General features: G+C 49.2%; 9 protein-coding genes across 9 annotated transcripts; 4 read left to right on the top strand and 5 right to left on the bottom strand.

Moving 5' to 3' along the window:
• Positions 1-1,196, bottom strand: ABOM_006123 (uncharacterized protein; the record flags this gene model as incomplete). The annotated part of the gene is made up of 2 exons (XM_022533252.1): positions 1-805; positions 901-1,196. 2 exons carry the CDS (start codon positions 1,194-1,196, stop codon positions 1-3), a joined length of 1,101 nt encoding a protein of 366 aa, XP_022388616.1.
• Positions 1,197-2,886: 1,690 nt separating this feature from the next.
• Positions 2,887-5,379, top strand: ABOM_006122 (FAD-dependent oxidoreductase; the record flags this gene model as incomplete). The annotated part of the gene is made up of 3 exons (XM_022533251.1): positions 2,887-3,122; positions 3,174-3,816; positions 3,904-5,379. The coding sequence occupies 3 exons, from the start codon at positions 2,887-2,889 to the stop codon at positions 5,377-5,379; spliced, it is 2,355 nt and encodes a 784-aa protein (XP_022388615.1).
• Positions 5,380-5,605: 226 nt separating this feature from the next.
• On the bottom strand, positions 5,606-7,220 carry ABOM_006121 (fungal specific transcription factor domain-containing protein; the record flags this gene model as incomplete). The annotated part of the gene is made up of 3 exons (XM_022533250.1): positions 5,606-5,846; positions 6,052-6,605; positions 6,660-7,220. The coding sequence occupies 3 exons, from the start codon at positions 7,218-7,220 to the stop codon at positions 5,606-5,608; spliced, it is 1,356 nt and encodes a 451-aa protein (XP_022388608.1).
• A 1,354-nt stretch (positions 7,221-8,574) lies between these two features.
• On the bottom strand, positions 8,575-10,501 carry ABOM_006120 (uncharacterized protein; the record flags this gene model as incomplete). The annotated part of the gene is made up of 4 exons (XM_022533249.1): positions 8,575-9,051; positions 9,126-9,418; positions 9,487-9,601; positions 9,671-10,501. The coding sequence occupies 4 exons, from the start codon at positions 10,499-10,501 to the stop codon at positions 8,575-8,577; spliced, it is 1,716 nt and encodes a 571-aa protein (XP_022388617.1).
• A 480-nt stretch (positions 10,502-10,981) lies between these two features.
• Positions 10,982-12,546, top strand: ABOM_006119 (terpene synthase family protein; the record flags this gene model as incomplete). The annotated part of the gene is made up of 9 exons (XM_022533248.1): positions 10,982-11,139; positions 11,192-11,315; positions 11,369-11,387; positions 11,442-11,636; positions 11,738-11,894; positions 11,945-12,034; positions 12,094-12,127; positions 12,184-12,407; positions 12,474-12,546. 9 exons carry the CDS (start codon positions 10,982-10,984, stop codon positions 12,544-12,546), a joined length of 1,074 nt encoding a protein of 357 aa, XP_022388566.1.
• A 481-nt stretch (positions 12,547-13,027) lies between these two features.
• ABOM_006118 (cytochrome P450) lies at positions 13,028-15,068 on the top strand (the record flags this gene model as incomplete). The annotated part of the gene is made up of 10 exons (XM_022533247.1): positions 13,028-13,056; positions 13,108-13,298; positions 13,365-13,428; positions 13,489-13,750; positions 13,809-13,923; positions 13,977-14,068; positions 14,133-14,459; positions 14,508-14,618; positions 14,679-14,839; positions 14,906-15,068. 10 exons carry the CDS (start codon positions 13,028-13,030, stop codon positions 15,066-15,068), a joined length of 1,515 nt encoding a protein of 504 aa, XP_022388567.1.
• A 964-nt stretch (positions 15,069-16,032) lies between these two features.
• Positions 16,033-17,298, bottom strand: ABOM_006117 (uncharacterized protein; the record flags this gene model as incomplete). Its single annotated transcript, XM_022533246.1, has 1 exon — positions 16,033-17,298. The coding sequence occupies one exon, from the start codon at positions 17,296-17,298 to the stop codon at positions 16,033-16,035; it is 1,266 nt and encodes a 421-aa protein (XP_022388568.1).
• Positions 17,299-17,948: 650 nt separating this feature from the next.
• ABOM_006116 (endonuclease/exonuclease/phosphatase family protein) lies at positions 17,949-19,167 on the top strand (the record flags this gene model as incomplete). The annotated part of the gene is made up of 2 exons (XM_022533245.1): positions 17,949-18,540; positions 18,650-19,167. The coding sequence occupies 2 exons, from the start codon at positions 17,949-17,951 to the stop codon at positions 19,165-19,167; spliced, it is 1,110 nt and encodes a 369-aa protein (XP_022388569.1).
• Positions 19,168-19,516: 349 nt separating this feature from the next.
• Positions 19,517-23,219, bottom strand: ABOM_006115 (putative serine/threonine protein kinase; the record flags this gene model as incomplete). Its single annotated transcript, XM_022533244.1, has 5 exons — positions 19,517-21,376; positions 21,425-21,594; positions 21,648-21,762; positions 21,873-23,118; positions 23,176-23,219. The coding sequence occupies 5 exons, from the start codon at positions 23,217-23,219 to the stop codon at positions 19,517-19,519; spliced, it is 3,435 nt and encodes a 1,144-aa protein (XP_022388570.1).
• Positions 23,220-23,385: the final 166 nt, after the last annotated feature.

The following is a 23,385-nucleotide window of genomic DNA, read 5'->3' as shown; positions in this document are numbered from 1 at the left end:
TCAAGCCTCAGTATTCCCAACTGAATCCCTCTCAGTTTCAAGATCCCTGCCCCCGCGACTCCTCGCACAGTCCTTCCCCTCCTTCAATGCCATCGCCTTCTTCAATTCCCACTCCCAAGCCGTCATTCCCTCAGCCCCAATTGCTACGACACCCTCTTCACTATCACTCTCAATACTCGGAATAGAACCCCCCGCCAACCTCTTCATCCTAGCCTCCTTGCACGGCCTCACCAGCATCGCAAAACTGACTCTGTCCAACGCCGCCTGCTCCCCAGGCGCACAGACGACCCGATGCATATTCGACCTTAACACACCCCCAGTCCACTCGACCATCGCATCGCCCATATTCACAATCAAGCAGCCCGGCTCCGGCTGGACCCATTCCCATTCCCCAGCTCGGCTGAGAACCTGCAGCCCGCCCAAAACATTCGCGAGGAGCGTGATGCTTCCAAAGTCTGTATGCGCCAGTAGTCCCGTCTGCACTTGATCCTCGTCTTCGCCTTGAATGCCCGGCTCATACTGCATCAGCCGGAGAATCGTCCCCGATTCCCGTGTCGGGTCGTGGAACTGAATGAATGCGTCGTGTGGGAGACGGAGCTGTGTCGCCAGGGCGTGGAAAATGTGTTCGATCACGCTACGGCCGTAAAACAAATAGGATTTGAATAGCCCCCGTTGTGAGGTGAGAATGGAGGGCATCGGCTGTTCCGGGACAGTGGTCCCGAGGATGTCGTCTTGGGAGATAGTCCAGAACTCGCAGCGGTCAGGGGCCCCTGATTCGGTTTTCATGACGCCGAGTGCTTTGTAGCTGGTATTTACTGTTTGTTAGAGTGAGAGATAACAAGACAAAGGGGAAAAAAAGAGGGAGGAAGATTAGGTGGAGACAGGAGAGACAAGACTGACCCTAGAAAGCTTCTCGGCGCATCTTGAGTGTACTTCATCTTTTCTTCTAGTGGAAGTTGCATTGTCTGCTGAATAATGGGGAAGATAGAGTCGATGAGTGGTATCATGGCTTCGCCGAGAGGAGAGTTGGATAGGTCGAGGTGGAAGAAGCCTGATGTGCGGCATGCCGTGAGGACGTCGTTAGCGGCGTCTGGGTCGCCGGATATCAGGCTGGATAGAGAGATCTTGAGGAGTTTCGCAACAGGGAGAGTGTTTGGGAATTGGGGAATGGATTCAAATAGTTTGGTTGAGGCCATTCTTTGGTGGTGTCCTTTAGGCGTTGATATGGAGCGGTGATGCTGGAGGTGTAGGGTGCGTTGGTGAAGGCCGCTCTACGGTATGTATATGCAATTTCAAGGTCTTGCATGAACATGGCCTACTGTTACACAGAGGGGATTCCTAACCATGTCAGCAGACCTTTGTAGGATTACTGAGGGGGCTGGCCGTTTCACTGTTCTCTACTATTTCGGATAGAGTTCGTTGCGTCAACATGCCGTAGCGGAACTCCCTCCCGCCTGGGTGAACCACGATATAAACTAAACGGGCATAGCCGTAAATTAGCTTAATTTCCACGCAGGAGGTTGGCTTCGATAATTGATCATCTTGATTCTAATTAGGGATCATTTGTTACCCTTTACAAAATCTCAAACGATTGTCAAGGATAATTGAAGCCTTCTGTTATCTGCCGAACTAGGTGTTTCGGTCTATACAAAACCTCATACCCAGAGCAGCAATCCAGTGGCTGGAACCCCATACAATGAAATCATGTTGGTGATTAACTGATACGTCGAGGAAGTTGACTTTTGTAACATTTCTCAATCTTTAGATTTCGGGGGTTTCGGAGGAATTCTCATTCGAGGGCAGATAGGGGCCATACCGCGAGACACGCAAGCGGATGACGGGGTGTATGCAACAAGGCCAGTAGTAACTCAAGAACAGAGTTACTGTTTCTAGTCTCTGGGCCGGGGTTATCCCCACCTCAAGGATATCCGTAGACAGAGGCTCAAAGACAACAAGTTGTCTCATTGAGTCACTACTGGCGCTTGAAGGTCTGGTGGACAGGCCACAGAATTAGAACAATTTTTGGGTCGGTGGTCGTAACACATAGTTTTGGCCAACACCTTTGCTTTCTTTACACATCCTACGGCATGTCGCATTCAGCTTTAGACTAAGAGGACGAGCAGTTGATGGTAGTTCTAAACACAATATCGGTAGAAAGTCTAAGTTAATCAACTCATTTCCGTCCTGCGATAATTCATTTTATGTCTTTTGTTGTACGACATGATCAGCCACAGCATATTTGTCCCTTCCGTGTGGGGGTTTTTCACCATCAGGAGCCCGCCCGGTGGGATGGCCCCCTTTCACTCCAAGAGGTCAAGTACGGGAGGCTTCTCCCGTCGGCGGCACGACCCTACCCCCGAAAAAACCGGTGTGGCCTTCGCAAGGCACAAAACAAACTTACCGAACATCCATAGGGTGTGTTTTTTAGTAAGACAAGTTCCCTCCGAGTGATGGCGATTCTGCACGGATTTCCTCCGCTGGATCTTCCGGCAACAGTCAATGCCGGTATTTAGGTGCCCATCCTTCCCGGATTAGGGTGCCTGTGAAGATCAAGATAGCGGGAATCGGCAGTCCAAAGGCCTAAGTGGGTCAGGCTCCAGCAGCTTTGAAACCAAAGGTGCTTAAGGCCGCTGACATAAGCGCATGTAAACTACTCCTGTGGCTATGGTGGAGAATACCTCATGATGGAGAGCTGCGGTAGGTATAGTACAGGTCTGTGGACGAATATTTAAATATCGGTAGCCCTCACGCAACCATGGACATTGGAATATGTATCTTTCATATCACACTCAGCTCCAGAACACTTCGTCCCGGTAGATTGGCTCCATGGCGGGGTTTAAGATTATTATCGCCGGGGGAGGCATTGCCGGCCTCACCTTGGCCAACATGCTAGAGAAGTTTGATATCGATTATGTTCTCCTCGAAAAACACTCGGAAATCGCACCACCAGTCGGTGCTAGCATCGGCCTGTTTCCCAATGGTCTGCGTATACTAGATCAACTTGGATGTTACGAGCGAATCACCAACCTGTCCATCCAGCAACTCAAAGTGGGATATATGCGGGATAAAAAAGGTGACGTACTTTGCGGCATGCATCAAATGTTCAAACACTTGGAGAAGCGGTATGTTGAGTCATATCGTGCCGATGGATCACGCTTCTAACCCAGACACAGACATGGATATGGCCTGCTGTTCTTTGATCGGCAGCAACTTCTAGAGATTCTACACGAAACGATCAAGCACAAAGATAGGGTATTGCTCAACAAAAAGGTCAGCAGTATAGATCTCATCGATGGGGGTGTCCATGTCACGACCGCAGATGGCTCGGTCTACACTGGTACGCTCGTTGTGGGCGCAGACGGCATCCACAGCAACGTGCGATCTCTTATGAGAGGCTTAGGCGACAAGCTCCAGCCAGGATATTTCTCCTCTAAAGAGGAGGATAGCGTTCCCTGCTACTACCGTTGCAGCTTCGGCATCGCTCAGCATGTTCCTGGATGGGTCGCAGGAGAGCAAAATATTGTCATGGGCGATGGCCAGTCGCAGCTTGTTGTGTCGGGGCCAGATGACCGGGTGTATTGGTTTCTGTTCGATAGGCTGCCACAGGCCAAGTATGGGAAGGATATACCTAGGTACACCAAGGAAGATGAGGCTGAATTCGTCAAACAAAATTACAATCTTCCCATCACAAGAAAAGTCACCTTCGGCGACGTTTTGGACAAGCGACTTTCGTCGACCTTGACACCTCTGCACGAGATTGTTTACCAAAAGTGGTTTTTCAAGAGGATCATTACTTTTGGAGACTCAGCGCACAAGGTACGTACCATGAGTGTTGTATACTCAGGAAAGTTGCTACTCTTGCCTATACATATGTCTGACAACGTTTCTTCGTCTATATTGTAGCCAAACCCTATTGGCGGCCAAGGTGCTAATGGAGCAATGGAATCCTGCGCCGAGTTTCTCAATGCTATCTTGCGAAAGAAACAAGGCCACGGTGGTAGCTTGGATAACCTATCCGACCAAGACATAGAGGACATCCTGCGCGAAACACAGACTAACAGATATGATCGTGCCCAATCGATCGTCCGCAGTGCCCATGACATGCAGGCACTTAATGCTTACGAGAACCCGCTTGTCTCTACCATAGCAAACAACCTTATCCTACCCTTTGTAGGGGATGAGTTTGTCCTCAACCAAATGGGAAAGACTTTCGTTGGTGCCGCCACCGTAGAGGAACTGGATGTCCCGCGTCGGTCTAAGGTCATTCCTTTCAGTGATGAGCTACCAGCTAAACCCATTGACCAAAGCATGTCTAGGCTCATTCGTTGGGGTTTCATAGGGAGCATGGGGCTCGTTCTTTTTGTCACAACGAAGGCTTTCCGTTTGCCTTTTTCGAGTCTCGGCGGCTGGGGAGAATCCAGTTCGGTTATCATCTCCTGGCTAGGTGACAGCCCCAGACAGGAGTTTTTGAACAAACTGGTGTCAGTTTTATCTTTCCCCATCCTGGACAAAGACCCCTCGGCGAGGCTACATCTTATCAATTTTCTCCCTCAGCTTATCTCGCCACTCCTGATATATACTATTGAGGGTTACCGCCTGGGGAACCAGGGATCGCTCTTAGCCCTGCCAGCCATCTTTACTGCGGGCATGCAAGTCCAGGGAATTGGACGAATAGCTCCCCTCTATGCTATTCTGAGCTCCCTCTATGCACACGAGAGCATTCCAGGCCGTGCAGTTCCCAGGGAGGTAGCCATATCCCTAATCCCAGCGGTCACCCTGGGCTTTGTACTGCCGACAATCATGGTCTTCGCGTCAACCTCTAATCTCGAAGCCTGGCAGCACTGGGTTGCGCTCTGGCAATTCGCACCACCCTTAGTTAGCGTCATGACTGCGGTCCTGTCAGCCGGCTTCAAGCGGTCGCGACTAATTCGCGACGTCCCACAAGAGGAGGGAGAGGCATTCGAGCACTACAAGACACATGATGTGCCGCTCCTCAAGCAAGTGTACACATATGCGGTTGCCGTGCAGTCAACAGTACACATCGCAACAATGGCATACGCGTGGTCCCATCCCAATATCGCAATCGGGAAGGCCTTCTTTGGTTTGCCAAATCCCTTCCGTGCTGAGTGGAACATCACAACCATTTCGGGGCAGATAGCTACATTCTTCCGGTACGACGCTGTGACAGCCTTGGCGGGCTATGTTGGTGGCAACTTGTACTCGATCTGGGACCTCCGTCGCCTTGGATATATTCAGACACGTACTGCGGTCAAGGCTGCCCTTGCAGTTATAGCGGGCCAGTTCATGATTGGCCCAGGTGCTACTTGGGCTGCCTTGTGGTCCTGGAGAGAGGATGCTATTGCCGGTCTAGCGAAGTAGCCGGACAGCTGTAAGATACGGAGGCTCGAAATATGGCTCGCGTTGTCGATGATTCTTCCGAGATCTGTGGACAGGCCTTTTATATGTAATTATAGACTTGATATAGCTTCATTATACACTACGTTTGAATCCATATTACAGTAGTTTCGGATCGTACCTGTGACATAATGATATTAATAAAGGGTGTGTTTGATGAAGGAGATTAGTTCCCGAGACGTAGCCAAAGTCAGACAGTCGCTTTCCGAATCGCACTTCGCGCAAGACGTTGCACTTCTACACTGAGGTCCTCCACGAACTGGACCTGCATCTTGAACGAGATAGGAGCCTGCGGCCATAGCTGCGCCAACATCCGTTCTCGAACCTTGTCCATTAATTCTAGGTTGGCATGACTGGCCATATCACGAGGGTGGAGGAGGATGTCACAGAAGAGGTGAATTGTCGCAGCGGTAACATAAGGTAGGCAGAAACTAGAAAGCGAGATTGTAAGCGCCATTCTGGATCCTCGTAGACTTCATCAACTGGGGTGTAGACTGACAGTAGGTTATAGCGGTGAAGGCGAAGCTCAGAATGCGATATTATATTTAACAGTGATCGACTTGCCTCGACACTTATGGCCAGACTGGAGTCAAGGCCACGTGTGTCCTGGGTCCATGATATGCAGCGACCACTCACTTGATGGATTGTCGCCATGCAATAATGATATTGTAGCTGAAAGATAGCTGATGGTATGTCTTCACCACCTGTCGGCCGATGTGTAAGGGATGGTCGTACATGCATGGGAATTGAGAGCTTCCAGTCTTCCAAAAGTTGATCAAGATCACGAATGGTGGATAAGAGTTCGGCATCCGTTTTGTTTCGAGATACGACAGAGTAGAGTCTGCGATAGATCTGCGATTGGATGATTGCCATGCGCGCGAATGGGGTGAAGAAAGGTGATAGCCCGGTATTCTGAGCATTTGTAGTTGTGGTTTCACAAAGTGTGAGATCGCAGTTTGCGTCGTCAAGATAGGAGGAAGGCCTGTTCGCAGGCTGTACTCCTGATTAAAGATATAGCAGAGCCAGAACAGATTCCGAATATGTAATTGTAGGTCCAAAGATCTGCTACCGACCTCACCAACCCTTTTAGGGAAGATATGGCCCCCAAGATGAAAGACAAACCGGGTTGCAGCCGAAAATAATAGTTCCACACTCAGCTGGTCACCGAGAACAGATTGACTGTAGAGGCACTGTAGTGATTCAGATTAGAAGTACTCCTCCACCATGGAAAGGGCAAGACGTACCAACATAAGTAACGCCTGTAATCCTTCTATTGTTACGGTGTCCCGAAAGAATTCCGGTACTAGATCATAAGCAGCGTAGGCATAATGATCGGAGTCAAGAGACCCATGATTAGCTGTAGAATTCGAGAACATAGAAGTCACTGCCATGAATGCAAAGACACATGCTTTGGCACTATCATTGCTGCAGGTTAAGGTAGATTGCTCCTGATAAGCCGCACGAACTGTGTCCTCAAAAAAATGCGGGCTAATGAACGGGAATATTTGACAGAATACTGAGGATTTGTACTCTTGGAAGCGTTCAAAAAGAAGACTTTCACTCGGTAGGTATACGGTGCGAGTGGCCTTGGGGCGAAGCGACGAGATCCGTCTCGGGGGCTGATATTGGTTCAGATCCACGTCTTCCCCTGTCTGTGCCTTGATCCACTGTCGACCCCCTGAGGAAAAAAAGGGCAACCCATTGAACACGCAGATATTCCTCAAGGCCAGTCCCGGAAAGTGCAGATTAAGATCGGGAGTCTCTATGCGTGTAACCGCCGGATTCCATGCGAAATCTATGTTCATTTCGTAATTCTTAGAGAATGGAATGCAATCAATTGCGTAGCTTGATAGTTCGTTGACCCAACATACCTGGAGTGCTATTAAAACCGCTCTCGGACGACGGAGTAATAGGGCTAGCTAAGTGTCAAACGATAACAGTCAATAAATAGGTGCTAAGCATTATCTTACTCTGAAATGCGGTGCTGTTGTTGCCTCAGTCGAGCTCCACTATTACGGGTATATAGACAAGGAAGGTCGTGGTGATAACACCAATTACACTTGGGAGTTGCTCGGTCGCATTGAATCTTCAAGTTTCGAGTATTTAATACAGACGTGAGTAGTGTACTAATGGCGCGTAAACAGGACCAGTGGATATTAGTTACCTTTCTCTTGGAACAAGAATCGCAGGCAAGACACTTGCGGCGTCGGCGGATAACCCGGTTAGTAGATTTTCCAGTGGGCTCGCGGTCTGACATGGGAGCAGGCAGCACTAAGAGGAGACGGGGACTAGGTAGAGTCACTGGTGGCACAATGAGGTCCAACTCAGAAACAAATCCCCTTGAGCTGTCCAAGTAGTGATCCTGCTGGGGGGTGTGAGGAGGAGTGCCCGAGGGTCCGAACCTATGCTACCGGATTGTCATATATTAGCGCAATCCACACGCGAGCCAGCCACCTCACGTGGTCTGTGCGCGGACTAATAGATTGAAGCAATTCAACAGCCAAGTATAGTGCCCAAACTACCCAAAGACATAAATACTTTAAGCACGACAGGTGTAATTAGCTATTAGTATTTATAGCTCTCAAAAGGTAGGAAATCTCTCGCATTTGAGACGCTGCTTTGAATGAACAAGTAAGTAATAAATTTTGTAATTTCTAACTATAGAAGTTGTACGATAGCAAGGAAATATGAACTTGATGTTCTAATGATCGTCTGTTGCAGAGTAATACCTTCAAGTTGCATCTAGCCGAGGCCTTGATAACTCCTGGGTAGGTCTTCCCTAATACTAGTAGTCTGCTGTGCCGTTTAGCGTTCTCCAAACAAGTTGTAAATATGTTGAAACTTGACTATTTGCGGCAGTATTCTACACCCCGACACCATATGGCCTGCTGTCACCAAACCTCGCCCCGAGTCTCTTTGTGCGCATTTGTCTGACAACAGGTCAACCTCCTGATGCCAAATTAGCAGTTGTGAATAGAGTCTGCTGCTCAGCCTGCGGCCACGGCGGGCGGTCACTTCTTGGAGCTCTTGACCAATGCATGAATCATAGACTAGGCAGGGTCATTGCCCAAGCCTTTGTATTAGTTTATCTAATGAGATATGCTTATTCCGCTTAAGTACAGTAATGGCCCTCCTGATAGTCACCGACTACGAAAGGTATCAGTTAGGGTAGATTCCCCTGGCCGCCGCCAAATTAACCCTATTCACCTTCAACGCAGCAAGAATATATGCTTCCCCAACATAAGCAAGGCCATGAAGAATCTTCCCTGTCCATACACGGTCCGGCTTCGTATTTCCGGGCAGCCAATGCTCCAACAAAAATTGCTTGCCCCGAGCAATCGCTAAGTCGACCTTCCAGTCATTCTCCCTAACAACAGCCAAATGGGACCCTAGATTGGCTAGAGCAACGACTGCATAGGCCGTTTCTTCGTTGCAATGCAGCTCGCCCCACGAGCCGTCCGCGTGTTGATTTTTCAGAATGTAATCCAGCGCCTCACGAAGGCAGGATGGGACTGTGTCGTGGATGAGGTGGTAGGAGACGACAGAAATGGAGGGTAAAGCGCCTTGGGATTGTTTTACTAGAAGAAGGATAAGGGATTGGGCTATGTGCATGATCCCGTAGTACTCGGACATGTTCTATACATCCTCCTGTTAGTTATCTGTGAGCATTAGGATGGGGAGGGGGTTGATGCTGGGCAGGCTATTCATACCCAATGATCCTCGAGCTTCCCAGCTGCTTGCCATCGACTACATATAAACCGGGCGACTTTCTCTATCTGTGCGGTAAAAGCACTGGGGTCTGGGCTATGGAGGAGAGAGGATAGGACATTGCCGTTGACGCTGACGCTGGTCACGCGGTTCGGCATTCTGTTGTCGAAGGTTTCAAAGCAGTGGTCCACTTCGAATTTATCGAGGAGGCCTTTCGGGCTGATTTGGTAACCCTGGAGGTTCAGTGTTGTGAGGGCTCGGGAGGTATCGTCGGCGTCAGGGAGGAAGACATGAGCTAAATGACAACGCTTTTTAACTATTGCGGGGTTGGGTTGATAAAGAGGTGGGTAACATAAGACTTACTGGCACCGATGACACCCCCGTTGAGGCTTCTATGTATTACCCTGAGGATAGAGTCTACTTGGTCCACGCCCAGGTTCTCGGCCGTGAATCCATGCTCAAGGAGTGCAGTCAGCACCTAAATATCTGTTAATGCACTTGCACTGTCTAGTTCATTAAGAGCGACAATTGGGGTAGGGTATTATACCCAGCTTGGTTCGAAAAGCTCCAGAGGAAACACTCCTCCTACTGCACCATTGCCTTGCCCTTGGCCGTTTGCTACGACATGGCGAAGGAAGGCCTCGCATTTGTCACTCCACTTTGGAGCGTAGATCAGGTATGCTGCGGTGGAGGCTGGAGAAGCGATGATTCCGCCATCACTGACTAAGTGCTCAATCTTACCAAAGTTTAACTTGCCAATGAAGGCCTCGAGTGATAGGAGTGGAACCTGGCAGGGACCATCATACAGCCAGTTTAAGTCAATGCTTGAGGCCTTCTCATACCGGATGAGTAGCTCTTCCTTGGCGGGAAATTCGAACGAGAGGCCTTCTTCCGCTAAGAGTTGCAGTAGGACGGGAATTAGGAGTTCAAATCCAAAGTGAGTTGTCCCTTCTAGAGTCCAGGCGGCAAGCTTCTCGTCTAAAAATCGCTTCGCACGGAAGATCCTCGCGAGGGCATCTTCCGGGAGGCCTGAGCCCTGACATGCGGCGAGACGAAAGTGTCGGCACAGAGCTAGTAGGGCTGCTAGGGAGTGAATGATACAGTCAGGCAGCCAGAGAGAGTCCGAGTATTTAACCGCTCTGCTAGATTGTTCTAGGGGATCCCAGCCGCCGTCCAAGTTTTGAGTGTCAAGAAGGTAGGTGAAACTTTCGGGGAAAAGCCAGCCCTTTTGGTCTGCTGTCTTGTCAGGGACTAAGGCAAGCCAGGCAGTATCGTATATGGACGGTGCCATGGAGCTTAAGCCATACTCAGAGGTGATTTCTTTAGAGATCTTATGAACCAGATCCCGCGCCCGCTGAACAAGAACGGAATATGACATGATGGAAATGCAATGAACAAGAAGATAGTATTTCTTAGTAGTCGTGATGCTATCAAAGTCCACCCAAATCGTACCATTTATTAGAGCGGGTTTGCTGGACTATAGCACCATTTCCTTCGCCTCGCTGCTTGACCGCCGAATAGTTGAACTTTCCCCTAGTTTTGCGGGCCATTTAGCATGCATATGGACTCATAGAGGTCAGGCCATACTCGCTGCTGCAGATGGTTATTATTCTCAACCCTAATATTGGCAACATTAGGAATCAGTCACCTGGTTCAAGTAGTGGGCCAGCCTGAAACTTTCACGTAGTGAAGTTCATATTCCTTAACACAAAGCTTATTTACCAACCAGATATGCTCTTGCCGATCTGCTGGTTCCAGGAAGGTATTTAGGCTCGACAAGTTCTTGAACCTCCGGAAATATAAGCAAGACTAACAAGCAGACGTACGATTTTCCTTCTGTTTATTTCTCTATCTCACTATGCTACAACCGACATTGCATGCCGACTTTTGGCAATCGATCCGCGGCCAGACAGCCATGCTACCAAATCTATATATGCTCTTTGCCGATTGGAAGCCTAGCCTCCACCCCGAATACCCTAGAGCCCGCGACGAAATTCTCAATCCCTGGATTGAACGGTGAGAACTGCTTTATTCGACCATCCTGTTCGAAATAGCTGACACTATGCAGGTGGGTGCCCAATGCGGTCACCTGTCGCAAGTTCCAGCAGGCAGAATTCGGAGTGTTCGCGGCGATCATGTGTGCAGATACATCTTTTGCCAAGTTATGCACGGTAGCGAAGGCTTTTGCGTGGGTGAGACATTGTCACATACTTGCCTATGACGAGAAAGAGCTAATAGGAGGCAGTATTTTATTTGGGACGACTGTAGATCCTTGTGGTTGCCTTACTATAGGAAAACGACTAACAAAGTATGTCTAGTATTTGACTGCGGGTCCTTGACCAATGACCAGTGCAGCATCAGCAAATACCGCGACGTATCTTTGCAGTATTTTCGGGCAGTGCTCTGTGCAAAGGGCGAGTATCCAGATCTGTCATGTTTTTCTCAGGAGTTGCAGAATGCCTTGAAGTGTTGGGATGAAGTTGCGGCCCATTTGCGGGAGGTTTGCTCGCGAGGTGCTTTGGCCCATGTTTTCCTTATCCCTGAAGACAACCTTTTTTTTTGTCACTTTACCCACTTGCCCGCTATTGTGATACACCTTACTAATTGATAGTAGAAACACTTGAAGTTCTTTTGGACAAGAAGCTGTTCTATGTATCAAGTGTGGATACTGTCGATACCATCTACGCGGAGGACCAGGCTCCCTCGTTGATCAAGTACTGGAGACGGCGCGAACGCACGGCAGGAGTATACCCAGTCATAGCGACAATCCCGTGCGTCAATGGAAAGCTTGTAGTCGAAATGTATGCTAATGTTTAGCTAGTTTCATTTACGGGATCGACGTCTCCAAGCAAGAGTTGTCGTTCGATCTAATGCGACTGCTTTGGAGACACACTTCATATTTGGTACACATGTGGGTGCCTATGTGACTGAGGGGCTTCGCCAAGAATGAGAACTAATTTGGTGATAAAGGATAAATGATATGTTCTCACTCAGAAAAGAACTTGTATGAGTGCCCTTGCCTTGAAGATCAGCTGCCCCCTACTGATCCACATCATATAGGCAGATCACCAAGCTGAGAACCTTGTCCCAGTCCTGATGCTCAATCAAGGCATCGATTGCAACAAGGCTATGCAACTTTCCTATCACTTAGTTGAGGAAACCACCCGTGGCTTCCACGAAGTCGAGCACAACATGCTGTGTATGTCCCGGCAGACACCTAATAAAGTGCCCAGTGCATTTCTGGAAGGATGTAAGAATATTGTCATGGGATTAACCCATTGGAGGTATGTGGGCAGTCCAACACTTTTCACTCCTTGCATAATGGGTTTCTGATGTGACCACGATGATAGCTATTCTGGGCGAAGATACTTCGATCAATCAGAGATTGATGATGACAATATGATCGCTTTTACACTCAGTTGACCAAAGTCTTGGCTAGATAGAGTTTCGAGCACTATCCATATCCATGGCTGCATGTGGGCTGTGTGCCCTTGAAGCAACGAGGAGATTGCGGGGAGCAATCCACGAATACATATTGTGGAATTGGCAGACTCGTCTCGTTGCTATTTCCTATTCTGTTAATGTGATACAGACTATAGTTCCCATAGAATAGCAAGCTTTCGGCTATTCATGAGAACCCAATGGCATGGAAACTTTAGTGGCGGCATATAACGGTGTCTAGAATGGATCAGACCTACTTCTCGGGTCAGGGGGAAGCTATCGGTGGAAAAACCTGATGTGAACTGGCGGTGTGCCCCAATAGAGTAGGCTAGGCACCCAATAAAGTTGGCTAAAACAGCCACTCGCCCAGAACGTAGCTATCGCTGTGACAAGGGCTTGACCTCCTCTCCACTGGTAACCCTTCATATATTTACATCTTTGGAGTTTACCACGTGAGATCGTGATGCTGAAGCTCGAGGGACTTGCCAGTTGGTAAGGCCTCCCTTTGTTGCCATACAGATAAGAAACTGACGATAACGCTAGGGTTGTTATTATTATATGCTGCTATCTATGTCAGGCAGGTTTGAAGGTTCTTTATCGGCTACACTTTCATCCTCTTAAGAATTTCCCCGGACCATGGCTGGCTGCCGCAACTGGATGGTATAAGTTTTATTACGATGTTATCCGCGGTGGTCAATATATCTTCCATATTTGGCGGCTAGAGAAGGAATTCAGTAAGCGTCATTCCTGCAATTACTACTTAAAAGAAAGGGGGAGGGGAATCTTACATGATTCTTTAGACTCAACGATTATCCGAATATCCCACAATCACTTGCTTATCAACGATCCTGATTTCTTCCATGAGTGAGCGCTGGCTAGCACACCTAAAGTGACCAAATAAGACTAAACCCCTCCATTTTATAGTGTCTTCAAACCTGGAACTGAATTTCAGCGAGATCCTACCTTCTACCAAAGCCTGCCATTAGCAAACTCCCTTGCTGCACTCGCAGACTTCAAGTTGCATGGCGTACGGCGTAAGCAACTAAATCCAGTGTTCACCCCGTCAGCGGTTGCAGAGGCGTTGCCTACTCTGTCCAAGAACATTGAAGGCATCGGTGAAATTCTTTCGAGAGCTAAGAGAGATGGAACAGCAGTCGACATTCAAGCACACTTTTTCTACCTCACAGTTAGTCTGCACAGTAAAAAGGATATGTGGCTTTGCTAAATGTTCGGGCAACTGCTAGATCAACATGATTTCTGACAAGCTGTTTGGCTCTTCTTTGAGCCTACTCGATGAAAAGGACCAGCTGGATGATATTGCTACCACGCTGCAATTCTTCCACAGACAGTCCCTTCTCTGTGGGCTCCCTGATTTCTAAAATGTCAACTTCCAGGCCACTGACAATTCCTAGTTGTCAATTTTCCTAGCCTAGGAAAGTTAGTGGACGTTCTGCCAGAGTTTCTTTTGAGAATGGTCGTTCCGGGATATGTGCGACTGAGAGAGGTCAGTTTCGTCCACTTCTTGGAGCAAAGGCTGCCCTGGTTCATCGTTAACTCCCTTTGATCAGTACTGCGGTGCCCGTCTTGGCGAAGTCTACGCCAGAAGGCAACAAAAGGAGAAGCCGTCACCGGACGCAGGACACCGTACGCTAAACGATGTCCTATTAGAGTCTGGCCAGAGTGACGGGATCCATATTGACAGGAAGTACCTCATTGATGAGTCCGTCCTGTTTATGTTCGTCGGCACAGATACGACGGCATACGCGCTATCGTTCGCCATATACTACCTGCTGACCCACCCCGACGTGCTCAAGAAACTGAAAGTCGAGCTTAGGGACTCTGAACGACAAATACAATCACATGATTGGCCTGCCATCCGAAAGCTGGAGTATTTGGTAGGCATGAATACACTTGCAGAGGGGCTAATTTGCTAATATACTTAGTCTGCGGTAATTGAAGAGGTACTGCGCATCTCTTGCCCAGTTCAAGGGTTTTTACCTCGGGTAGTACCACCCAGCGGCCGCTTCATTGGGTCTACATTCATCCCTGGTGGGGTAAGAAGACATGCGCTCATTTCCATTTGTTTGCGCTACTGTATCTAACCGACAATTTAGACAATCATTTCGGTGCCTTTGTCCGGTATAAGCAAGAGCGAGGTGATTTTCAAAGACCCGGGCTCGTTCCGGCCAGAGCGATGGCTAGGGGACGAGGGAAAGAGCCTCGAAAAGTGGAGGGTCCAGTTCAGTTTAGGGCCTTATGCCTGTATTGGAATGAAGTACGTATACTATGCAAGGTGTGGATGTGGGATATAGTACTGTACTCCGCACTGACGATTGACTAGATTATCGCAAATGGAGATGACCATGTCTCTCGCCTACATTTTCGCACGGTTCGATCTTGCGCTGCACGAGACCGACTCTAGAAGTATGGAAATCTTAGATTATCTTCTAGCCGCAAACACATCTCATGTGCAAGTGACTGTTCTCAAGGATAACTGGAGCTAGAGCCATTCCTCGATCATCTGCGTATCGCGATATCTAGAAGATTCAACCGTTTATTCCACTGCCACACTGATTTTCTAAAGCTTCCCTTCAGCTCAGAGACTGTCTAGCATTTGATTTCCATATGATAGAATCTGTTCTCTCGTCGTATTAGAACCAGTTCAGGCTTAGGACCAACATACCCACACAATACTCTACGAGTTTGTCCGTTATATAACAAACAGAATCCAGGAGAACCCCGTCAATGTGTCAATTTTGATCCATGACACAACGAGAAGGTACATAATAAATCCAAGCCTCCGAGTTAAGATGCGGAGTATACGTCCAGATCGGCTCGGTATAGTACCACAGTATCTCAGCTACGATATACCTAATACTATCACTATCCGGCTCGGGGATTGCAACTTCGAAATATGTCTGCTACCCGCTCATCATCTGAAGGAAACAAGTGTAAGAACTCCACAGTCACACCCACATTAAAGCGGAGAGTATCCTTAAGTGGCTTCAAGCCTACTACTAGCTTTTGGCCCGTCTCATCCAGGAGCCAGCAGGCACAGACTACAGAGAATGTGAACCATCTTGCATGGTTAACGAGTGAATGCTTATATGCAATGCCACTCTATGAGTACGTGATTATATATTAAATATCATATATGAAGCACGATGGAAGCTTGAAGAAAATATGCATGCTGGGAGGTAAGGGGCATAATCTCGGCTATGCTAGATTTATTTTATGGTACCCTAACAGCCCCCTAACGCTGCAATCTTCATGGCAAGACCTAACACTAATGAACGTGGAGACGGGGTGCAAAACAAAGACGTTGCAAAAGAAACCTTGACGATTCAACACAGCCCCAATACTACTACAAGATATCTTCCATCAATCAGACCTACCAACACCAATAGCCAAGCCACATGTCGGTGCATCTCAGCATCCAGACTGTTATTTCCACCCCAGTATCAACCATCACGACTCCAAATAAAGCTCATCCAAAACAGAACTGCAATATTCCTTGTAGTATTCTCCTCCTTTCCATCCTCGCGCTGCGGATCGGAGCCCTACTGTCTTCCACTCTTCAGCACGTAGTCGATCAATTCTCTCCTGCTTAGTCTCTTTGCCCGGGGACCGTTTCAGACCGCCAACCTTCTCCCAGCATCCATCGCCACCTTGGACAGGACTGAAACTCCAGAACGACGCCGATCGCTTGATAGTCTTGGCCATCTTGCGGGTATGCTGCTTCTCTTCGACCTCGTCAACCAGCACATGAATTGAGTTAATGCTCGAGTCGATTTGAGACCGCAGGGATCGGATACTACTGTTGTAGCGCCTGATGGAATCACTGTACTGTGGGGTCGCAGGTACAGCCTTCCTTTCGCTTAAATCGATGAGCAAGCCATCTGTGCATAGTCGGGAATCTCTGTTGCTTAGTAGTGAATCCATCGTTCTCTCGTATTTGCCTGTGACTGCACGAGGAACAATCTTGAGAGGCAGTGGAGGAGGTAGACGAGCTCGATCTGATCTCTCGACCCGTACGGAAGTGTGGCCTGAATCACGGAGGACTGCCTTAAGGGGGAGAGCCTCATCGGAAGATTTCTTAAGTCTCAATGGAGGAGGAATAAGTAATTGGTTTGCTCTGCCATCAGCAACAGTGGCCATAGTACCAATGTCCATATCTGGACAGGAATCACTGTCTGAGATGAACGGGTCCTCTTCTTTCCACTGCATGGTTTTGTCGATGATATCTGTGATGCTGCTGACAAGACTACATATCGTTGAGGGACTGTCTGAAAATTCCGAAGGAGAAGAGGTTTCTTCCAGGGAAGGGAAGTTCGACTCCTCCGAAGGACGGCTCGAGACCGGTAGAGGAGAAGGCAGAACGGTGCTACAGATGTCAAAGCGATCCAACGCGCCTTGCAGCAGTGGGACTTTCGTGCTGGAGTACCTGTGAGCGGCTCGCCCCATCTCCTCGTAGCAGACTGCGCTGTAGAAGTAGAGGTATGTCTTGTAGACGGGGTGTAGCTGCTCTAAATTAGTCTTAGCCCTGTATGGGACAGACAGACATACAGGTTCTCTTGACTTCTCGAGCAGCTCTGTGGCCCGGACGGTGCATTGCTTGTACTGGCGCTGGACATACAGGAGCTTGACGCCCTGAAGAGCGGCCTTCCACTGCTGAGATGATCTAGGAACTAATGGGGACTCAAACAGAGACGACCTGCTGGCGATCGAAGCCATTGTGAGTGCTAATTGGGGGATCCAGCAGAGACAAGGAGGACAACGAGAGTAAGGTCACCCCCCTGGTTGTAAGAAGAACAAAAGCATGTCGCCGAGAAAGGACGTGACGTGACTTAACGTGAAGGCTCTGCACCAATATAGCATGCGTACGTGTTTTGACGCCGCGGCAACCATATCATAAACTTTTGTTATTAGGAGTGGGCACTAATAGGCGTGACGACTGTTCTGTACAAAGCTCGCTGCAGGGGCTTGAAAGGTGATGATATCGTTACAAAAACTATAAGTTCTCCTGTCCTGCCCTCTTCAGTCATGATCACTTTAGCAGGGCGAGTCTGATGAGAGTCAGATAATATAATCACCCTTCATGTTAACTTACTCATCTGACTGTAGCCACTCGCTCACCCTTAAAAGGTAATACTCACCCTTGAGACTCTACTATCCTCTATCCGTTACATTCCACGTGTTGAATATGCACCTCCCGAGAGCTTGATTGGACAGTCACTTTTATTTCCCCCCCCGCGAAAACAACCAACTCACACAACTGCACCTCGATGTAATTCCTTACTACGTAGGGCCACGGCATGTCATACTCATCCGTTTAATTCCCAACCCTCCCCACCCACCCAACATCACGCCAAAATATCTTCATCATGGCTCAAAGTCCAATCTCCATCGGGAAGCGCTTCCAGGAGTTGTCTACAACAGCGCCCCTCGCCGTTGACTTGCCAAACCCGCAACCATACTACAGCTACAACCAAACCACCCAGGCATGGAACCCGGTCCAAACAGACACCACCGCGGAACCTACAATCACAACAAGCACCAGCACAGCTCCCCTCAAAGCTCTCACCATAACAACCTGGAATATCGACTTTCAGGAGCCCTGCAAGGCAGAGCGGACTCAAGCTGGCCTAAACTATCTTGCAAAGATTGTACTCAAGTCCAGAGACGATAACAATAAAGATGTAGCACCAATAAATATAATCTTCCTGCAAGAGATGGTTCTCAGAGACCTAACCATCATCCAACAGACCAAATGGGTCCAGGATCACTTCTTCATCACTGATCTCAGCATTACACACTGGAGAGGCTCCTACGGAACAACAACACTGATCGACAAGCGGTGTCATGTGCAGCGGGTGTTTAGGGTCCCGTATGCCACGTCCAGGATGCAGAGAGATGGGCTTTTTGTGGACTTGCATTGCTTCCAGGGTCAAGAGGAAGGGGGTGGTGATGAGATTGGTATGGTCCCTCTTTTTTTCTTCCTCTCTCTAGTTGTCCTTCTTCCTTTATTATTTCGAGAGGTGTTGTGCTTCGGGAGGCGTTGAAGAAAAATTTGCTAAGAATCCAGGAACCCTCCGTCTCTGCAACACCCACCTCGAAAGTCTCCTCTCCAACCCCCCAATCAGACCCAACCAAATTCATCTCGCCTCGCAATTCATGCATGGCTCTGGACCAGGAGAGACAAACTTACCCACTCCACACGCGGCAATATTAGCAGGTGACCTTAACGCCTTTGCACCTGAGGATCTCGCCGCACCGAATGAGAGTGGGCTCCGTGATGCGTTTCTGGTTCTTGGCGGGGAGGATGGCACGGAGGAAAGCTTCACATGGGGTCAGCAGATTCCCGATTGGCTGAGGGACAAGTATGGATGTTCTCGTATGGACAAGGTTTTGTTTTGCGGTGGGTTGGAGGTGGAGGGGCTGGAGCGGATTGGAGCCGGGGAGACGGTTTGGATCGAGTATCCCGAAGTGAGTGATGGGGAGAGTGACGATGAAAAAGGGCAGGAAATGTGGATTACGGATCATTTGGGATTATCCGCTAAGTTTAGAATTACGTGCTTCGGGAGGAAGGAGACTGCATGCTGAGTGGTTCTCGAACTTGATGCGGTGCGACAACTGGACCCATTAGGGTTTTTCATTCATTACTATTTTCTGCCTATTTCTGACGTATTCTTGATGTTTGTCCCTTTATCCCTGGCCAACAGTCTGTTACGATCAGACTAACGTTGACGAATCCAAATAAAATAGTCATCGAGATGTAAATAATTTACAGGGCTCCAGAATGAATCAAACGCTAGCCACCATTGTAGGCAATTGCGGCATTAAAGCAGAGGCTCCATCGTGCAAATGAACAAGTCGTAAGTCGTGACCCTCCATGTTCTTCAGGAAAGCCTTCATCCGCTAGTAGAAATGACGACCGACCAAAGGCCAACAACTACTCAGGGATCTCAGGCGTCGAGCTCTTTCCATTGGCGACTTCTGGTCCGAACCTGGTGCGTGATAGCGCCTCGCCCGTGGCCGAGAGCGCACTCAACAAATCACCTAACAGTCGATCCATCTCAGCCGTCACATCACTCTCGTCTGCTCCTTCATGCATCACTTCAAGTCGAGGAGGCACAAGATCAGGGAATACAATAGGTTCCATTTCATCGAGTGCACTTGTAGCTGGAGCGCGTCGAGCTGTGGGTAATGGTTCAGATGATGGAGAGTCATCCCTTCCGGCAAACGGAGGGTTGGGCTGTAGCTCATTGGTTGGGATGGCCGTCGGGAACGGCTCGGACTGCAGAGCAGGATCTGATGCATCAGAATTATCTTGCCAAACAGGGTGGCTCTCCTCCTCATCCGGTCCAGGCCCGTCTAATACAGATGACTGATCATCATCCTTGTCCTCAGTAATTGCTAGGAGTTCTGGGTAGTCATTCTTCAGGGCTTGCTGCTGTGGGATGCCCGGTGGAGTGGAAGGCCGGTCAAATCGGAATGGATCATAGTCAGTATCCGAGCTTATCGACACACTAGCACGAGAATGAGTGGATGCCGACGTCGATGGCCGAGAGTCACCAGGCTCCCCAATACTGGTAGGTCGAATCGTCACTGCTGGCTCAAGGTCTAGAACTGGTGCCCTTAAAGTATCATAGCGACTGTTATCCATATCATTGTCGGTACCGCTCTGGTCCTCGCCTGCAGCCGCGGTCATGACAGGAAAGGTCCATTCCATCGTTGCACGCCTTGCTGTGGGTTCAGGCTCCACAGGCGCCGGTTCCTGCGAGGCTTCCTTTTGGGATTCCTCCTCCTCCGGGGGCTGCATGAAAACTGGGAACTTCCAATCCATGGTTGGGGGTCGCGGGCCACTCTGAGGCTGGTAAGTCAAATCTTGAGCTTCCCGGTTACTGACATCACTGCTTGACGAGCGAGAACGACTATCACTAGAATTGCGGAATTGACGACCGCTAGACCTGTTCGCCTTGATAGTATCTGCATCAGCAAGTTGAAAGGGTTGCGACGACGAAGCTCCAGCTGCATAGTGCGAGGAATCAAATGAGCCAATGTCAATATCGATAAATGTCGAGGTGACGGAAGAGCGATCGGTTTCGGTGCGGAGAGGTAAGTCCGAAACCGGCTGCTTTTCCTCAATGGGAACAAAATCATTCTTCGTCTCGTACGTATAGCTTGGTTTCTCTTCATTGAAAAGTCCCTCCATAGCTTCAGCGCCTCGTCGGACACGCTCATCGAAGTTAGCTTGGTCTTCCTTCGTCATTACCCGCTCAACCGGTTCATCGAACGACTCTCGTGCAGGCTGCATATTCGTGGTGCCGAGTTCGTCCTCCATCTCGGCCAAAGATGCGGCTATCTGGTCGAGGTCAATGACGGAAAATCTTCGTTCAAACCCATCTGTGGTGCTGAAATTCCAGTCGCTATCTGAGTCCATAGTTGTGCCTGGCATCTCCGCGGCCGCTGCACCTCCGGGGTGGAATAAGGAGATGCGCTGTCCTCCCCGCTGCGACCACTGATAATAGATCCGCACTAGCTCACTCAGAGACGATGTGGGATAGGCCTCCTCGGTATCCGCAATGTATGCATGCGATTGTATGTCTGCCATTGTTGGTCGGGTAGATGGGTTTGATTCCAATACGTAAGCGACAATGTCTTTCAGCCCATCACTGTATTTTGAATTTTCCAACTTGGGAGCGACGCGGTTGAGTTGCCTTCCTATCTGCATTCGCTCTCGCAAATTTGAGTTCGGGGGGTTTCCCGTCGCTATTTCGAACAGCGTGCAGCCATAGGCCCATACATCGATCTATCCCGGTTAGTATGTGACGCTACGCCAGGGACTAGGAGATCCAACCTCGCTACCATATTTGTGCGCTTCGCCGCGCATAGAGAACATCTCAGGTGGCATCCAGTGGGGTGTTCCAATCCAGGTCGACCGTTTGTCCAACTGTGATTGTAGCACTCCAGCCACACCAAAATCGCAGATTTGCAATCGTCCCTCCTCGTGTATCAGGATATTGGCCGCTTCGTGAAATTATTAGCATCCGTGGACTTTGGGCTGCTAACATCAATCCTACCTTTAATATCTCGGTGAATGATGCCAGCGTCGTGGATAGCACGCAAGCCAGCAGCAAGCTCACGGGCTACAGGGATCAGAAACTTTTCATCCAGTTGGTCACCCGTAGCTCTCATCTGGTATTATCAGCAATCAAAGTGATAAGCAGACTTTGATCCTCTTGACGGCAGATAATCAAAGAAAAAGCACGATGGACTATAGGGTGGGTAGGGCAGTGCAGACTTACCAATGTCCTGACGCTTCCACCGGGGCAGTACTCACAAACCAACCATAGCTGGGAGTGGATAGAGATGGCTTCGATTATTTCGTTGATGTTCTTTGCTCCTGAATCTTTAACCTGCTTCATGACCTTCGTTTCATGAATAAAGTCCTTTATAGATTCATCTCGAAAATCCCGAACACTCTTGTAGTCCAATGAATCAATATCCATGACTTTTATCGCAACGATTCTGCGCGAGGGCAGTTGGTGGCCTTTGTACACGCGACCATAAGCACCTTTGCCAATCAGCTCCTCGAATTCGTACGGCGGAGTATCAGTTTTAGCTCTGCGACACATCTCCTGGACCGCGACGCCCTGCTCACGCGCAAGCTTGATGGCCTCTGCTTTGTGCTTCGTAATAGCAGCCATGGCGGACGTCGGATCCAGGAATTTGGAGGCACGGGGGGGATCCATGGTGGAGATTGGGAGCTTGGGGAAGACTGTCTTGTTTTCACGCAGATCGCAGTATCTCAAGGGCTCCGGTGTTGGCGGAAGTAACGAGTCCTGGCTCTTGACTGCTTGCTCTTCAGCCAGGCCCCGAGAGTTCAGCTTCTGGATCGGAGCTGTTTCGTCGATAGGCTCGTCGTGTGGGGAGAGTGAGAAATAGTCGGCGGGGTAGGAGGTTTGGTGGTAAGGTGATGAATACTGCGATGGCTGCGAAATGGGAAATTCACTTTCTTCGGACCAAGAATACGGCTTCTGCCCAACGCTGCCTGTCCTTCTATGTAAGGGGTCACTAAATGAGCGCGGTTTCCACTTCCTGAGGCGCGCTGGAGAAAGTGGGTTTGAGAATTGTCGCGAATGATATGATGGCCCTTCACTGTAAGATTGGCAATACCTTTCCCAGAAGTCGTCCTGATCTTTCAACTCGGGCTTTTTTCTCCCGTGACCGAAAAGATTTTTGATTGCCGAAGTAAGGCTAAGAGAACCTATCGACTTACTGGCCTTCCTCGATGCGCTTTTGAATGGCTTTACAATAGGCGAGTGGAGATGCCTCGAAGAACTAGTGTTGAAAGGGTCACAAGGCGCGGTTGAGCAAATGTAACGAGTCCGTTCACAGGGACAGGCTTCCTTTGACGCGAGCCTGCTACCAGGTGCACGGAATGTATTTTCTAACGGCTGTCCAAGCTTCTCGTTATGGAGCCCTCTCTGCTTAAGCTCGGTTGAGACCCCAAAGCCAAAGCGCACAAAACCTTCCGGGTAGGCCCTAGCTCTGCATTGAGGTATAAGTCAGCGTACGACAAGCCAGGTGGTCAGAAGAAAGCCAAACCGGCAGGCGCATCTTCGATCCACTGCCACCTTTGAGCTACCCATCCCTGAACACTTCCGAGCAATGGCAGTATCGCAGGCAGGTAAACAAAGATGTGGATGAAGGGATACACGCCTGATCTTCCAAGCTTACCAGGTACGGCGGGTGGAAGAAATAGGAAGGAGGGGAAACAACAGGGAAGGAAAACAACAACAGAACAGAAACGGGGAG

This window comes from Aspergillus bombycis (genome assembly GCF_001792695.1).
Source record: "Aspergillus bombycis strain NRRL26010 chromosome Unknown contig00049, whole genome shotgun sequence".
NCBI lineage: Eukaryota > Fungi > Ascomycota > Eurotiomycetes > Eurotiales > Aspergillaceae > Aspergillus > Aspergillus bombycis.
The sequence above is the reverse complement of the archived record's forward strand: the minus strand, read 5'-3'. Positions and strand labels throughout refer to the sequence as shown.